This window comes from Ceratotherium simum, chromosome 22 (assembly GCF_057802395.1).
Source record: "Ceratotherium simum simum isolate JZ-2026a chromosome 22, ASM5780239v1, whole genome shotgun sequence".
Taxonomy (NCBI): domain Eukaryota; kingdom Metazoa; phylum Chordata; class Mammalia; order Perissodactyla; family Rhinocerotidae; genus Ceratotherium; species Ceratotherium simum.
In genome coordinates, this window is record NC_141921.1 from 28,512,527 (window position 1) to 28,530,079 (window position 17,553).

General features: G+C 48.4%; 1 protein-coding gene across 2 annotated transcripts in view; it reads left to right on the top strand.

Annotated features, from left to right (window-relative positions):
• The window catches only part of MECR (mitochondrial trans-2-enoyl-CoA reductase), a 32,368-nt gene that overhangs the window by 3,865 nt on the left and 10,950 nt on the right, over positions 1-17,553 (top strand). Inside the window, exons 2-7 of one of the 2 annotated variants that reach the window (XM_087446413.1) lie at positions 4,077-4,181; positions 8,285-8,382; positions 8,850-8,981; positions 13,063-13,206; positions 15,866-15,968; positions 17,076-17,178. In XM_087446413.1, the coding sequence (XP_087302539.1) occupies positions 4,077-4,181; positions 8,285-8,382; positions 8,850-8,981; positions 13,063-13,206; positions 15,866-15,968; positions 17,076-17,178 (685 nt within the window). The remainder of the gene's footprint in view (positions 1-4,076; positions 4,182-8,284; positions 8,383-8,849; positions 8,982-13,062; positions 13,207-15,865; positions 15,969-17,075; positions 17,179-17,553) is intronic. The other variant, XM_004425853.3, reaches the window with a different exon arrangement.

The following is a 17,553-nucleotide window of genomic DNA, read 5'->3' on the forward strand; positions in this document are numbered from 1 at the left end:
TTGGAAAAAAATTTAACATTCCGCTTTGGCACTGTGTTGAGAACGGGGATTTACTTGTTTGTCTCTCTGTCTGCTAGAGGTCTTTATTGTGGTCAGGAATGAAGGAGGTGGGAACAGAACTCATTAATGTAGTAAGTTAGGCAGCATTTATTCTTTGAGGTCCTGCTAAGTGCTAGCAGAGACAAGTAATCTGCGGTCTTTGCCTTCGGGGACCTCACACTCTAGTCCAGGAGACGGGCAACCATAGTAGTGGGGTCAGTGCTGTGGTCAGATATGTTTAGAGTACTACAGACACCCAGAAGAGGGGACCTAACCCCCTTGGGGTAGTCAGAGAATGCTTTCTCTGAACACACAACGTCTAAGTTGAGTCCCCAGAAGATCAGGTGGGCGGCATATGAGGAGAGAAAGTGTAGGAATGTTCCAAGCAGAAGAACCTACATGTGCAAAAATCCAAAGGGAAGAGAAAATGTGGCATGTGGCACTGATTAATGAATATTGAGTGCCTCCTGTGCACTGAATATGTAATCCTGTGAGGGACGTATTTGCTGAACCAGGCTCAGAGGGAACTAGCCTGAGGATCCCACATCCTGTACCACTGGTGCATTACCTTCCCTCTGGACTTCACACTGTGGGATGTAGGGCCAACCCTTCTATCCTTGTTTCCTCATTCTTGCGTCTGAGGGTGAAACTTGGCAGGCACAACTCCTAGAATTGCACAACAGACAGGGGTTTTGCCTGTGTCCAGAGTGTCTGGGAGGAATGCTTCCACCCAGTGCGACTCCAAGTTATCATGATTGTCTGGCCCTCTCCTAGCAGCTCCTACAGCTCTCTCCTACCGCTCTCCTATGGTTCCAGGCCTTTCCCACCCTGGATGGGGTAGCAGGGGTCCTTATTTTAGAGAAGGAAAAGCAAAGATGACACGAGGTTAGTCTGTGGGTCAGGTCCTTGGGGACCACTCGCAAGAGCACTGGCCTGGCTTCTAGTCCCAATTCTGCCACGCCTTATTAGAGTGAGGAAATCACCCCAGTCTCCATTCTTTTCAGTTACTCTTTGATAAAATAAAGGGGCTGACCAAGGTCTGCAGTGGTAAATATGGGCATGCGTGCTGTGTCTCCCCCTGCCTGTCTTCTGTGCCAGTGATGAACCTTCACAGCTCCCTCTTCTTTACACCTCAAAACCTGCATACCTCTCGACCCCATTCTCCCCAAGCAACACTCTTTCCTGCCAAGATGAGATGAGACCTCCACATCCTCCTCTGTAATATAATATTGCAGCCACGGAAATGGTTATGAGACATGGATCCTCTTTGATCCGACAGTTGTCCACCTCTGACAACTCTGAAACTGAAGCAGGCACTGGACTGCCTGCTCGACAGTGGTTGCTCCAGCAACCTCCAGGGAGCAACTGTGTGGCTAGAAATTTGGGCACAAGATTTCACCAACAGCCCCCTTTGCCCTTGGTTAGTTACACAATCAGCAGCCCACCAGGCAGGGGCTGCAGAGTCATCTTTGTACCTGTCAAAGGGACAAGAGCAGCTGCAGACAGGGACTGCGCCCTGCTGTGGCCCAGTCTTGCTCTCTGGAGCAACAAGGAGAGTTAGGCCTCAGCAAACTAAGCAAGAGAGACTCTGCCACTCCCTTCAAGCAGGTTTCCTGATGTCAGCAGATGTAGAATATTATGGGACTTACAAGCTTTCTGGTAATCTTAATTGAAAAGAAGTAGGGGATTGAGAAGGTAGGGAGAGGGTTTCTTTGCCAACCCTGGGAGAAACTTCGAGAAGTTTCCCTAAGTCTCTGATTCCCTTCCATTCAAAATGATTGTGCTCGGGCCGGCCCCGTGGCTTAGCGGTTACGTGCGCGCACCTCGCTGCTGGCGGCCCGGGTTCGGATCCCGGGCGCGCACCGACACACCGCTTCTCCGGCCATGCTGAGGCCGCATCCCACATGCAGCAACTACAAGGATGTGCAACTATGACATACAACTATCTGCTGGAGCTTTGGGGGGAAAAATAAATAAATAAATAAATAATAAAATTACAAAATGATTGTGCTAAAGAGCAAAAAGTCCTGAGTGGTGGGAGAGCAAGATTACTTTAAGGCAGAGAAGCCAGAAGAGGCGCAGGAAGGCAAGTAGCTGTGCCTAGCACGCCAGGGGACGTGGAATGTATGAGCTTTGCTCAGGGAAAGAAACTCGCCCCAAGAGCCCAGGACTCCTTTAGAACCCCGCCAACGGAGGCCACCAACACCCCCTGCTGGGGGGCGAGCTGTTACAAGCTGTGAGCTGAAGAACTTCATTCCTCCACAGTTTCCCAGTTGTGCCCTGCTTATTAATTATTAATCAAATCTCAGAACAATGTATCCAGCCTGCCAAGTATTTCACTAAATCACAGTATTTCACAAACATCACAACTTGTTTGTGACCATGGGGATTGCAGATAGACTGGGGAGAGCCGCAGAAGATGGTTACCTTCACCTAGTGGCTTGTTCTTGGCACCCAGGACACACATTCTTGGCTCTCTGTAATGAGCAGATGAGAAAGTCTCTGTGGCCTGTGACAGTCTCCCTGCCTTTTCTTCCTGCCCAAGATGATATTGACCGGTTTGAGGTGATTGAGTGGAAGATGCAAGTACAAATGGCTGCTAATTGAATGCGGAAGGCAAGAAAGATATCTTAGCAGTGCTGGCTAGTGCCCGCCTTACACAGCAAATATAACTGAGCCAGTCCCCTGAGTACTGGCCTCTTTTTCCCTCCTCTCAAAAGGCTCTTTCTTCTGCCTGCTTTTTGTCCTTCTTGTAGTTCATGTGGCATCACAGGTGTACAGCCTCGGCCTCAAAGGAGCCATTGTGACCTTATCCAGTCTGGGATCTGTCGAGGGAAGACAGTGGCATCCCTCTGAGTTGCATGGCGCCGTGACACAGGGGAAGGCCCTGAGCAGTCTTGGGAAGGTGACTTGAGATCTTGCCAGGCTGTGTTTGGGTGCCTCGTTTGCAGTCCATAACACAGCCACCAGTTCCTGTGGTGAGTTTGAAAAAAAACAAGGAAGAAATTGCTCTCATTACACCAGAGGTCCAACTCCTGGAATTCACTCAGCCCCTGCTTTCCTTCCTGTCTTGGCAGAATGGTATCCTTGAGGACACTGTTAGAACTGTCTGCAGGAACAGCAGTGTCTGTGGTATTGATGGCATTCCATGGGGCAGGCTGGGGCTGGTCTCCCTGATGAGACACAGCTAGACCAACATACCTCCCCCCAGGCGAGCAGCATGTGTCAGATCTGCCCGCCACCCTCACCCACCTGTGTTTGCAGCTTCAACTTTCCATCTCCTAGACCCTGGTCCCTGCCCCACTCTCCTTCCCTCCCACTTCTGTGAATTTCAGCAAGCACAGAGCAGCTAGCCTCCCAGAAGACAAGAGAACTGGGAGCCAGTTGTAGCCCAGTGCAGTGCTTCTCAAACTGCTGTCTGGGGCCAGGCAGTTATTCGGTGTGCTGTGAAAATAGTGTTCCCAGCTGAGTAAACTCCGGAAGCTCTGTATTTCACAAAGCCACATGGGTTTCTTTACCAGAGGACTTCTCAGAGACTTTATGATTCTAATGTGCAGTCTGAATCTTATAAAGGGGTTTTAGTAGGCAGCCTTTCCCAAATGAATTGGACCCCAGGGAATACCTAATAATCTCTTTCAGGACGAGAATTCTACAAATGCAGTGTAGGGATGCCGGCTTAGTGTTCAATGGTCTGAGTTTTGGAGTCAAGCTTAAGACTAAGTCTTGCCACTTACTAACAGTTTAACCTCAGGCAAGTTACTTAACTTCCCTGAGCTTCAGTTTCCCATCTGGTAATTGAGGTGATAACACCTTCCAGATAGGTGTTTTGAGGAAACATATAAAATGTTAAGCACAATGCCTGGAACTTAGTAAACTGTCAACGTTAGTTGTCATTTAATTGTCCAGCCAGATCGCCCAGAATAAGTTTATGTACTACCCTAGATTCCCACCTACACACGCTGACTCACAGCTCTGTGTGTCTGGCCTGGAATGCCCTCTGCTCTGTACTTGAATTTTCCAAAAAGCCTTCATTTCAGTGATTCAGTGATTCATTTCAGAGGTATAGCCAGCCAATTGTATCAAAGGCTTCCTTGGATATTCCTACCACTGATAACAGCTGCCATTTCTTCAGCATCTACCGTGTATCAGATACTCTAACAAATGCTTTCTGTACATTAACTCATTTAATCCTTGAGCTGGGTTCTAGTGTTCTCCCCATCTCACAAATGAGCATTTGGAGGTTTATCTAGCTGGTAAATGACCAAGGGAGGATTCAAACTCAAGACTGCCTATTTCACTCTAAATCCATATTCTGCCCTTCATCTGTGAACTGCAGTCTACTTGTATTCTCATCTTGACTGTGGTCATCTAAGTTTTTAAGAAGTACAATTTTATTGCAAATCTGATCTGCAGTTTCCTGTGAGGAAAAGAGCCATAGGTTTTTGCTTAGACCAAACTCTCTTAAGGATAATCTCCATTTTTATTTGTACCCATCCTTTAGGGTTATTTTCCTAAATAGCCCAGAACCAGGAAGAGCAAGTACAAGCCTCAATAGCTTCAGTCCCTGTGGTTTGCGTCTCTCCCTGGTTTCCCTAAATGGCTGGCACTTTTACGCTACATTTTCTCATTACAAAGGGAAGTTGGATCACTTCTTTAGGAAGCATTCTTGAGCACTGTTTTGGTCCCAGGCACTGTGCTAAACACTGAGTTAAGACTAAAAGTTTTCTGCTCTCCGTGAGCTCACAGTCTAACGGGGAGACAACACGTACACACACACACACACACACACACATTCAGACTATAAAACAAGGAGGTAAGTAAAAAGAGCACTGAACTGAGTCCAAAAGACCTGGATTCAAATCCAGATTCGTTTCTGCAACTCCAAAATCCAGAAAGCTCTGAAAACTGACAGTTGTTTTCGTTTGTTTTTTCGTAACTTGTTTGGAGGCAAAGCCTGATCTAACATGAAGTTTTTATGTGGTCATTATTCATCCCACTTAGTGTGACTCTTCATACGTTTTGCTGCAGAAACAATGTGTCTGATCCCAGAGTGCTGCCCCAGCCCCCATGGGGGGTATAGATAATACGTGGTTCTGAACTGGGGAGTATATCTTGCCCCAAGAGTTTTGGAAAAGGAATGTGAACTTATGCCTTGTTATGATCAGTTGAAAAAAATGTAACCTTCATAAACTAAAAAGCAGTAAACTCGTGTAAGATGGTCCTAAATGGTATAGTCACCCCTTCTGGGTAATGGGAGTACTGAGGATAGAGCAAATGATTTTCTTCAGGGTGAAGAAGAGGGTCAAAAGATGTCTTAGGGGAAGTAAAATTTGAGCTGGGTCTTCAAGGGTGAATTGAATTTCTCACTTCCTGGAGATGCTGTGGAAAAGAAATTCTGGGCTGAGGGAAGAACATGTAGAAAATGTGCAGAAAAAATGTCTTTAAGTAGTTTGAGTGCATGGACTTTGTCGGCTTACAGGAAAACTCAGATCATTGGTCAAAATGCAGGAGATGGGCCGGCCCCGTGGCTTGGTGGTTGGGTGTGCGCACTCCGCTGCCGGTGGCCCGGGTTCGGATCCCGGGTGCGCACCGACGCGCCGCTCCTCTGGCCATGCTGAGGCCGCGTCCCACGTGCAGCAGCTAGAAGGATGTGCAGCTATGACATACAGCTATCTACTGGGGCTTTGGGGGAAAAATAAATAAATAAAATCTTAAAAAAAAAAAAAATGCAGGAGAGAAGCAGGTATGGATAATATGTAAAGGGCTGCTAGTCCACAATCCATTTGCTCTGGGCAGCTTTTTCTTTGGAATGCAGACTTATACATGTGTTCACAGAGAATCATCACTGTCTGGCTGATGCCTCCCTGCTTAGCCTGCTGGGGAAACTGGGGAGCTGGTGACCCCGCTCCATCTCCTCAGGCAGGCCCTGCAAGGATCGAGCCCACACACCACTCACTCCAGGCTGGTGCTCAGCCTGCTGCCCTCGGCTTGGTCTTGGGTCAGCACCTCACCAGCTGGCTTCTCTAGCATCAGACTGCCAGGTTCAAATCAGATCTGCCACTTACTACTTCTGGTGGCCTGGAGCAAGTTATTTACCTCTTTGTGCCTTTGTTCCTCACCTATAAAATCACAATAATAGTAGAGAGCTGGCATGGAAAGCACTTAGCAGAGTGGCTGAATGGTAAGCACTCGAACAGTAGTTATTATTATTATTATTATTATAAGGACTCCTCCTCCTCCAGCTGTGTATAAATACATGCATTCCTTAATACTGACCTTAAAAAAAAGCCCTTTATTCTCTTTGCCCCGGTCATCAACTCCTTCCTAGTTAACCATTTTCTGTAGAGAGTGTTTCTATTTCGATTATTTGCATCTGTTTCTCAAGCATGGTGAGGCATGGCCTGCCTTGCTTTGGTCATGATCCAATACAGGGATTCCCAGATTGGGGCTCCCAGATCCCCAGGGGTCCTTGTAGGCAGTCGGGGATTCCCAAACTGATTTCGGGATGCTGATGTGGAGCAAAGTAAGTAGGAGCTCCGACCTGGAAAGTAGATAAGCCTTGCCACTGCCCAGCGCTCCTACCCGGTGTAAGTTTCATGAGCTCTAGGCACCTCCATTTCCTACTTAATAGAATGGGAATATTAATACTTTCCTCACAGGAGTGTTACATCTTAAATCAGCCCACGTATTTAAAGCCCTTAGCACAGGACCTTGTGTCTAATAAACACCTCATAAATACCTGCCACCGTTATTATTCATAGTACAAGAATACTTGAAAATCACACTTTTACCCCAAGATGGACCCTCAGGTATAATTAAAAGGTCGGATTTCTGCGGGAAGTGGTTGGAATTACATCAGCTTAATGCAGTGACACTGTTGCCTAAAGCTGAGAACCTCTGGTTGGCAGTTATATGTGCCTTTAGTAAGTAAAAATGAGGAGAATTATTACTTCACAAGTACATTTAGGCAGAGAAAAGCATTGCAAACTTGAAGTCTTAGAGGTGTGGAGAAAGACAGAACAGGAGTCGCTGGTAATGAAAAAGTCACAAGGACCGACTGGTCTAGACACTGATCGGTGCTTTCTGGTCGGAAAGTCTCCTTTTATAAAAAACAAAAGTAACACATGGACACTGTCACTGGGCCTCCCTCAAAAGCCCTTCGGTGGATTTTACCCATTAACCAAAGTCCCAGTGGATAAAGATGTTAGCCCCGTGGTGTCTAGGGCCCACCGTGAGCAAAGGGGGTTATCACATAGACTTGAAATGGGAGAGGCTCTTGGAAGTGATCAAGTGCAAGCCACCGTTACCCCCATCTTACAAATGGAGAAACAGAGGCCTAGAGCAGGGGAGCAGCTTGCCCATGCTGACACAGCCATCGTGTGGTGGGGCTGCATACCTAAGACCCTCAGCTCTCCGTCCAGTGTCCTTTCTGACAGACCAGGGTCCTCACCAGAGAGGGACATCACTCTGAGGGGTGAAGCACAGTCCACCTGGGGAGTTCTTTCTGAACTACACAGGCTATCTCTCTATTTCCCTCACCCCCTCTGCAACTAACGGAAATGTCTCCTCTCCCTGCTGTGTGTTGGGGCAAAAAAAAAAAATGGAGAACAGATGAGCCAGTCGGGGTTTCCCAGTTATGCCTGTTCATAAGAACCACTTGGGGGTGGCCGGCCCCGTGGCTTAGTGGTTAAGTGATCACGCTCCGCTGCTGGCGGCCCGCGTTCGGATCCCGGCCATGCTGAGGTCACGTCCCACATACAGCAACTAGAAGAATGTGCAACTATGACATACAACTATCTGCTGGGGCTTTGGGGGAAAAAAAATAAAATCATAAAAAAAAAAACAACTACTTGGGGTGCCCTGTATCTGGAGATTCTGGTTCAGTAGTTCAGAGCTGATGCCTGAGAATCTATACTATCAGGAAGCACACACTTGATTCTTATAATCAAGCAAGTTATGGAAAACACGAGGCTAATCCATGCCAGGAGAACTTTTAACCGTTTTCTCTCCTAGGGCGGGGTTGAGAGGTCACTAGGGGTTTTCCACTTGCAGTTAATGAGTTAACCCATATCCTGTGCTAATTCCTTACAGCAACTTTCTCCTTCCTAACAGAACCCTAATTACTGGGCACACAATGGCAGCTCAAAAATGTTGCTGCCTGACCTACTTTGGGGAAATGACTCGAGCAAAAGACGCCCTGTCTAGCCTGGGTGACATTAACATCTCTCTTTGGCTCTGTGCTTAGACTGAAGAACCTGGAGCTGGCTGCTGTGGGCGGATCAGATGTCCATGTGAAGATGCTGGCGGCCCCTATCAATCCCTCTGACATAAATATGATCCAAGGTAACCTTGGTTTCTGTGGCTTATGTTAATTGGCTTTTTTGCTTAGCCGCCACCTCGTTTTCATTCCTCCTCAGGTGTGGGTGTGAAATTCCTGTGATTAGCAGCAGCTGTTCTCCAGATGAGCAGTCTGCAGACTGTGAGCCCTCTCCCACCTCCCCTCTCTGGAATGTGAGGCTTTTTGAGAGTTAGGAAGATTGCAGTAGGGAGTAAATCAACCATTATGACGTGCCTGCGAGATGCTGGGCTCATTTCACACATTATCTTATCTAATCCTCATAATAACCATGAACACTAAAGAGTATTATCTCCCTTTACAGATGAAGAAGCTAAGGCTCAGAGAGGTTTGTTAGTTACACAGCTGGTCAAAGGCAGAACCCAGATCGGGCTTAGGTCTGTCTGACTCCAAAGTCCATGTGCTTTCACTGCCCACGCTCCGTTGGATGACCCTCTGTGCTCTTCTCCCTTAGGAAATTACGGCCTCCTTCCCAAGCTGCCTGCGGTTGGAGGGAACGAAGGCGTTGGACAAGTGGTAGCTGTGGGCAGCAGTGTGACTGGGGTGAAGCCGGGAGACTGGGTCATCCCAGCAAATGCTGGTTTGGGTGAGTTTCTTTGGGTGTCTGCCCCGCTTTGTTGTTCCAGGTCCTATTTCACCCACACTGTAAACGTTTGCTCATTGGCTCGGTGTGACTGAGCAATGCAGGGTTTACTGTTAAGTTCATGTACGTACCTCCAGTAGTGATGGGGCTGAACAAGGAGAGCAGAAATTGTTTCTTTTGCTCAGGAGATGATGCACCTGCTCTCTCATCTCCGTGGGCCCATGTTGTTCAGAGCTGATTCTCCAAATCCCTACATCCCTGAATCTCTGCTGTAAGGTGCAATGAGGAATACAAATAAGACAGCCCCTGCCGTCCAGGAGATTAAAATCTAAGTAAGACAATCTCCAAACCAATAACCTCAGTAAAGGGAGTGCTACAAGCTCAGAGGAAGCAGAGGGCACTTCTGGCTACCCTGTGTGTGCAGGTGTATGTGAGAGAGGGAGTCTTAGGGAAGCTTCGTGGAGGAGGTGTCACTGGAACAGACCTTTGATGATGAATGTTCTGATGATGAATGATGGATGAATTTTGTTAGGTGAAGATCAGCCAAAAATCCTTGCATTTGGAGGAAACAAAATGAGCAAAGACACAAAGGTGAGTTTGGGAAATGGTGGACAATCCAGTGTAGCCGCAGCAGAGGATCTGCACGTGGGAGAGGATTGCATCAGTGAGAAAGAAGGTCCCACAGCTAGTGGAGCCACAAAGGGGAAGGCCCTGCAAAAGCCAAGCCAAGAGTTAGGATTTTCTTTGACCTTTAGTGAGGAGTCATTGGTAAGTTTTGTTTTTTAGCACTTGACAGTTTTTGAGGCACAAACACATTATACAAATGGATCCTGACAGCAGCCACAAGAGGGAAGCAGGGCAGACTCACCCATCCTGTTGGATGTATGAGGAACTGAAACTTGAGAAGAAGCCCTTCCCCAAACTCAAACAGCAAACTGAAAGAGAGCCCATCAGACTCTTGTCTCCTCTGGTCTTCCTGCTGCACTCCAGTGTTAGGACCCTTTGGGTTATAACTTACAGAGAGTCAACTCCAACTTGCTTTACAAAAAAAAAGAAGAAATTAATTGGGTTTTGGAACTGAGACATGCAAGAGATAGAAAGCTTCAGGCACAGCTGGATCCAGGAACCCCAGTGATATCAGAGCTCTTTCTCTTGTTCTTACTAGTTAGTTCTCAGATGGGATCTCCCCACACAGTGATATAGTAATAGCAGTAACTATTTATTGACCATTCCCTTTGCACCAGGCACTGTTCTAAGCACTTTGCATATATGAACTCAATTATTCCCACAACATGAGGTAGGTACTATTATTGTTCCCATTTTGCACATGAGGCAACAGTAAATGTCAAGGATTAAGCAGTTTGCCCAAGGTCACCCAGCCAATAAGTGGTAGAGCTTAGATTGGAACCCACTCTGATATACACCTTAGATGGCCACCAGCAGCCTGAGCTTTACATCATCCTGAGAACAAACAGGCATGTCCTCCATCCAGCACAACCATATCCATCCCCCAGAAGGGCCCTGGCCAATCCCGCCTGGTCCTTGCCCGTCCATGAACCCATCACCAGAGGGATGGGGTTGGGCTGCTCCAATTGCCCTGGTTGAGTTTCTTGCCCAACTCTGTGGTATAGAGGGTGGGGCCTTGTGGTTGACAGCCCCAGAGGTTAGGAAGGAACAGTTCAAGAAAGAAAAAGGTGCCAGGCAGGAAAAAACACTAGCAGAAGTCTACTAGAAGCTCTTTGCTTCTCTGAGATCAGAGAAGCTTCCAAGAATGGCTCCACTCTCTCCTACAGCCACGTGGCAGTGAAAGAGCCTAGCCATGTGAGCAAACTGAGAGCTGCAAGGATTCACTCCATGCTGACTGGTGCTTTGGGCCAGCCCCCGTGCTGAGTGAAGAGCACACAACATGGGTTGGACACAGTCTCTGCCCTTAAAGTGCTCTTGGCTGGGAATGGAAAAACAACACTTAATACAATGCTGTACAATAAGTGCATAATCACAGGATGGACACAAAGGCAAGAGTCCCCTGTGAAGTATTAGGAAAGCATTCCCAGAGGAGTGATGCCTGAACTCCGTCTGGGAGACTGAGTAGAAGTGCAGCCAGTGGGCTAGGTGAGGAAGAGCTTCCCAGGCCAAGAGCACAGCATGTGCAAAGGTGATAGGAGAAGGCACAGCACCGTCAGAACTGCAGGTAGCTCAGTGTGGCTGGGTCATCGGTGGGATTGAGGAGAAGCAGGATGAGGCTGGAGAGGTAGGCTGGAGAGGTAGCCTGGGGCCTGGTCATGGAGGGCTCGCATCCACGGTCGGGGGGGCCCGAGCAAGAGTTAAGAAGAGGAATGATTTGATCAGATTGGTGCAGTACAGAGAATGCTCTGGAAGGGCAGAGGGTGCAGGCAGGAAGCCAGTAAGGAGGTGGCTAAACAGTTCAGACTTCCGATGATGAGGGTCTGAACAAAACAGTGCCATTTAGGACTGGAGAAGATGGGGTGGATTTAAGAACTAAAGTAACAGGACTTGATAATTAGATTTGAAGAGAAGGATAAAGGACGTCAGCCAGGTTTATGGGTAATTGCAGGTGTGGTGGTGGTGGTGGTAGCCAGAACAGGGATTTCTCCCTGGAGAAAAGGTGAGTCTTTTAAACCAGGTGCCAGTCGGAGAGGATGAGGATTTTATAATTGTCAGGACTATAATTAACTCAGTTTATTCAGTAAACATATTGTGAGCGTCTGCAACATGCTGGGCTCAAGCATACAGCAGTGAACAGACACAGTCTTCTCACGAACACTGCAGTTTAATAAGAATGGCCATCATTAACCAGGTGACTCCTCCACTGGCCCGATCTTGGTCATTTTTCATGGGTACAGAGCTGCTCAGCTGTTGCTGTGCCCATAGCCAGCTTTTTCCCACATGCAGCCAGTCCCAGGGGAGACTGGGCAATGTGCACACTGGTAACTTGTAACTGGAGTTAGAACATAACTCGTGGTTACTGTGGGTGAAGGTCGTGGAAGTCGGTGGTCATGAAAGTCTCATCAGCCCATGCGACACCAGCCGTGTCTCGAGCCACTCTGCCCCCAGTGTGTATTCTTCCAGTTCCATTCCTAGATCTGTCCTGCCTCAGAGGCCCTGCATATGCCTTTCCCTCTTCCTAGAATGTTCTTTGTGTACTTTTTGAGTGGCTAGCATCTCTGTCCTTTAATCTTAGCCTGTCACCTCCTCAAAGAACTGTCCTTGACTCCCATTTAGAGTAGTCTCTCCGCTGTTGCTCTATGTCTTTATAATTTATAATGATTGTATTTGCTGTTTGTGTCTCACCTGTTCCACTGCACTAGAAGGAAAGCTCCATGGAAGTACGGAACTGTGTCGTTCACGTGCCTGGCTCACAGCGGGTTTGAGATGCGTGTCCGTAGACGGAAGGGGAGCGGCCCTTTCTATGGGCCTTCTCAGTGCTGTCATTTCAGGATTCTTTTGTCTGGAACTGGAAGAATGTGGGCTGGGGGTTAATGGTCATTTCTTCCCAGTTACAGGATTTTTTCATTTCCCTCATCGCGTTTGATTTGGGCAACAGCTCTCAGAGGAGGCAGTCATGCTCTTCTTGCCCATGTCATTTATATATTAGAGTCACCAAAACTCAGTGAGTTAGGAATTTGCTCAAACTAGCAGACTAGCAAAACCAGGTCCCAAACCAAGGCCTTCGACTTCTCCTTTCGTGCCTTTTTCCATAATACCACCCCGAGTCAAGCTGCCCTAGATGAGAAGAATGAGTAGGAAATGAGGGCTTTCTCAGCCTCTGTTGCCCTGGTGACGATGCACCATCTCACCCTCAGAGTCTAGTAGTCTGAGATCTTTACCCACCTGCTGTGTGACATTAGCAAAATCTAACGGTAACTAATGTCTGAATAACACAATCTACCTTATGTAATTATTATGAGGACTCAAAGATATTCCAAAGGACTTCAATATTTTCTTCTTTCTCTAAGCATTACTTGAAGTCTGCTGTCTAGAGCGCCATTTACTGAGGAGGGTGAACTGGGGTGAGTGTGGAGGGGGTCCTTCCTCACTGCCTGGGACTCACCCCCTGACTCAGGAACCTGGCGGACTGAGGCTGTGTTCAGCGAGGAAGCACTGATTGGAGTTCCGAATGACATCCCCCTTCAGAGCGCCGCCACCCTGGGTGTCAATCCCTGCACGGCCTACAGGATGCTGATGGACTTTGAGCAGCTGCAGCCAGGTAGGAACCCGCCGGTGAGGGGAGCAGGCCAGGACCCCAACAGGGCTGTCGGGGTACTTGCCGGTAAAGGGCCTGAGAGGAAGACGGGCCCCTCACCTGGGTGAATGTGTGGTTGCTCTTGCTTAGAAAGATGTTAGTTGGTTCCTAGAAAACATGCTGGAACCTCATGAGGAATACACTCTGGAAAACCGCTGAAGGATCACATTCCCTAGAGCTTGGGATGGAATTCTGTCATCAGCAAAAATGTATCGAGCTGTGCTAAGCTCTAGGGATACAAAGCCAGACAAGACAGACACAGCCCTGTGTTTTCAATAAAATGCTGAACTTAGTAGTTCCACTCAGCATTGATAGAGCACTGTCCAGTTCACATAAGTGCTCTTGCGTTGCCCCATGGACTGCATTCAGTCTCCAGAGCAGCGCAGTGAGGTTGGTGTCATCACTGGCAAACCACCTGGGTCTGAACTCCAGCCCCACCTTTCACTGACTGTGTGAACTGACCTCTCAGATCATCAGATTTTTCATCCATAAAATGGAGAATACGGAGTTCTGAGGGTTAACTGAAACACCACAGTGTAACGCTTAGCACAGGGCCTGGTGTACGGTGCAGTAAGCTCGCACTGCTTTTATTATTCTTCCTTTTTATAAATCAGGAAACTGAGGTCCAGAGAGGTAAATTATTTGTGTGAGATCACTCAGCAGGGCAATGACAAAGCCAGGTGTTTTATTTGGGGCTCCCCTGAAAGCAGAGCCTGAGACAAGGACTGGGGCAGACGGTTCGCTAGGAGGTGATCCCAGGAAGCAGGAATGGAGTAGGGAGAGCGAGACGGGGGAGGAGGAGAAGCCAGTGAAGGCTGCTTACTGCTTTGGGTGGGTGGGGCTCAGTCTAAAGACCCTCATAGAACCCACCGCAGAAGTAACCTCCAGATGACAGGAGGCTGGGCCAGTTCCCACCAACTCCCATCCCCCATTGTTGCAGGGTTACCCTGCACACTGTGCATGTCCGTGAGCTGGAAGAGCCATAGAAATCACCCAGCCTAGCTCTGTCAAGCGGATGAGGAAACTGAGGCTAAGAGATGTTGGAGTATGATAAACTTAGGTGGCCACTGCTGCTCAAGGCTGGCTAACCAGTCCCAGCATCCCGCAGAGAGAAATGCAGGTTCTCACAGCTGGGGCAGAGCAGTCCGGGGGGCCTTTGGTGGAGAAAGCCAGCAGGTGTGACCAGGGACCTCTGCTCAAGTCCTAGTGCAGCAGACGCTGGGGTTGCCTGCGTCTCATCCCCACAGGCCCTCTGATTTGGGCTGCAGCTGTGGTGGACACATCAGGGTGTTCTGACACCACCCCATCTCAGGTGCCCATGGTGCATCTCCACTTTCCTGCCTCAACGCTGGTGTGACGTGGGCTAGATCAGAGTTAAACTCGTGATCTTGACCTGTAGTAAGAATTACATTTTACATGTAGTCCAGTACATAGACATATATGAATATATATATAATGGAAACCCAAGTTTTATGGAACAGTATTTACCCTTACTATGTGTGGTGCACTCAGCTATTTTTAATTCTGTTTTCCTTCATTTGAACTTAAAAAAAAAAATGTTGCTTGCAACCCGGAAGGTTGATTTCGTAACACACTACTGGGTGACACCTATATGCTGACCCCGGCTAAGGAGAATGGGTGTTCTTCTTCCAGGAAGTCCTCCATCTCCAGCACCAGACCCCTGCTGCCTCTCAACACCCAGATAGCATATCAGGGTGACACAGCACCTTCCCGGACACAACGGTATTTGACTCTAATCAGGAACACCCTGATTGGTGCTCCGAGGACTCCTGTTTTATGGGGAGGAAACTGAGTTCAAAGAGGTCTTGACTTGCCTCGTCTCATTTGATTCCAGTCAGTGGTGAAGCTGGGACTCACACCAGGTCCATCTCATTCGAAACTCCACTTGTTTCCCAGTGCACCACACTGCCTCCCCCGTTGACTAATTCGAAAGCTAGGGCTGGGCTTTGACCACAGACTGTCTGTAGGACCCTGTTCCAGGGGCTGCCAGTTTCTCCAGCACAGCTCTAATCCCGTTTCAAGGCAGTGCGCCTTTATTAAGCAGTACAGAGAGGGAATAAGGCATGGCCTCCTCCTCAAGAAGCTGCAAGCCGCTGATACAAACAGACCTTTATACAACCAAGTATAAGACCATGAGCATTAATAGAGATGCCCGCAGAGGGCTGTGGCAGCACATAGAGGGGAGGACCTGGGAAGGCTTCATGAAGGAAGTCACACTTGAGCTGTGCTTCAAAGAAAATACAAGATTTCGAAACAAAGGGAGAGAGAAAGAGGGAAACATTGCAAACCAAGGAAATAATCTAAGCAGAGACTGGGAGGATGAAGAATATAAAATCATTTACACAGTAGGATCTAAATTACGTCCAGTGTAGCCTCTGAGTTGCTGAGTCTTGGGAGGCATCGTGGCTGTTGTAGAAGTGTGGGGGACATTGGGAGAAGAGTGAGCAACATTCCAAGGTCTGAGAAGGGTCAGCAGCCAGGTCCGGGGGCCTTTGGAACCTGAGAACTCCATCTCTCGCTGTATAATAGGATCCCAGGCTGGAAGCCCCTGACCTATTACAGGTCTCCAGGGCTTGACTTGGGTCTCTTCCTGGCTCCACAGGGGATTCTGTCATCCAGAATGCATCCAACAGTGGAGTGGGGCAAGCAGTCATCCAGATCGCCGCAGCCCTGGGCCTGAGGACCATCAATGTGGTCAGAGACAGGTTCGTGGGGAAGCCTAATCCCAGACCACGACTTGGGCCTTTCCACCTGGCATCCCTGCGGTTGCCCACGTGTCCACCAGATGGCGCCCTTGCATAAGCAGGCCCCCCTCTCCGGGCGGGATACCTCTCACTAACATATGAGAGCCTCGAGAAATGAAGTCCAGGTGGCTTTTGGCTGTAGGATGAGTGCATCTTTGAACGGTAAAGGGAGAGCAGGAAGGTGGTGGAAGCGGCCTTTACTGACCGGTTAAGAGTTTTTGAGACTCTTGACTTGTGATAACCCCATGTTTTCAAAACCACAGTTCATATTTGGGGGTGTCTTAAGCTGTATTACTCTTTCTGTGGCCTGTCTAACCAGAGCCCTTTTTTCCCTTGCATTTGTGTGGTACTTTGAAGCGCACTAAATACCGACATAAAGGAGATGGGGCAGGTTTGTCATCTGTTTTACAGATGAGGAAGCTGAAGTTTCAGAGAGAAGAAGCAACTTGCTCGTGAAGACACGGCAAGTCCGTAACAGACTTAGTTTCCTGACTTGTTCTCTTTCCCTCATAACATCCAATTTCCTGGAGCCTCACTGCCCACCAATGTGGCCGTGTCTGTCATGGAAGTCCAGTCTTGGTGGGAGAACTGAGTCTCACTTCAGTTCCCTGTCCCCTCAGTTGTGCTAACAAAAATTATTCTGTTTGCCTTGGCCAAGAGGCCCACAGCCACTCCTGGGCTGGAGTGTGTTTGCACACCACCCTGAAGAGCCCCTTGACAAGAGACAGGGGAAAGGAAGTGGAGTTTGTCATTTCAGTAGAAGAAATCAGAAAGTGAAATGACTTCTCCCCCGGCACCGATGGTTTCTAGCATCCTTGAGCTGGCAGGAGCTGTAGAAATCACCCCGTGTAGCTCTCTCCTGCCAATGAGGAAACTGAAGCCAAGAGATGTTGGAGTATGATGAAATTGGGTGGCCAGCCCCTGCTCAAGGCCTGGCTTAAACCCAGTCCCAGCTTCCCACAAAGAGAAACTCGGGTTCTCACAGCTGTGGCAGAGGGGTCCTAGGAGACTTCGGTGGAGAAAGCAAGTAGGTGTGACCAAGGACCTTGGATTGTGTTTGGTTTCCAGACCTGACATCCAGAAGCTGACTGACAGACTGAAGAATCTGGGGGCTGAGCATGTTATCACAGAAGAGGAATTAAGGAAACATGAGATGAAAAACTTCTTTAAGGTATGTAGGATGAGGGCCATTGTGCCTCCATTCCATGCTCATCTCCCTGAAGAAAGTTGACTTGAACTAAAAAAACTGGGGACCAGCCCCCTTGTTCCTCTCCACATCCTCCCTTTGTCTCTTCTTGGGAGGACAAAGCCCATTCCCTCAGCCAGGGGACAGCCTGCAGTAAGTGCCCAGGAGGCAGGAGAGACCAAGTTTAGGAAACCCTGTGTGATTTGTAGTTTTGAATATCTGGTGAGCCATGTCAGCCCACGCAGCCAATGTGAGTCTCAGAGCTGGGAGAGGAAACTGAGGCACGGGGAGGGTAGAGAAAGAAAAGGAGTAACATTTCCTAGGCACCTCCCTTACATTTTATCTGATAATCACCACAAA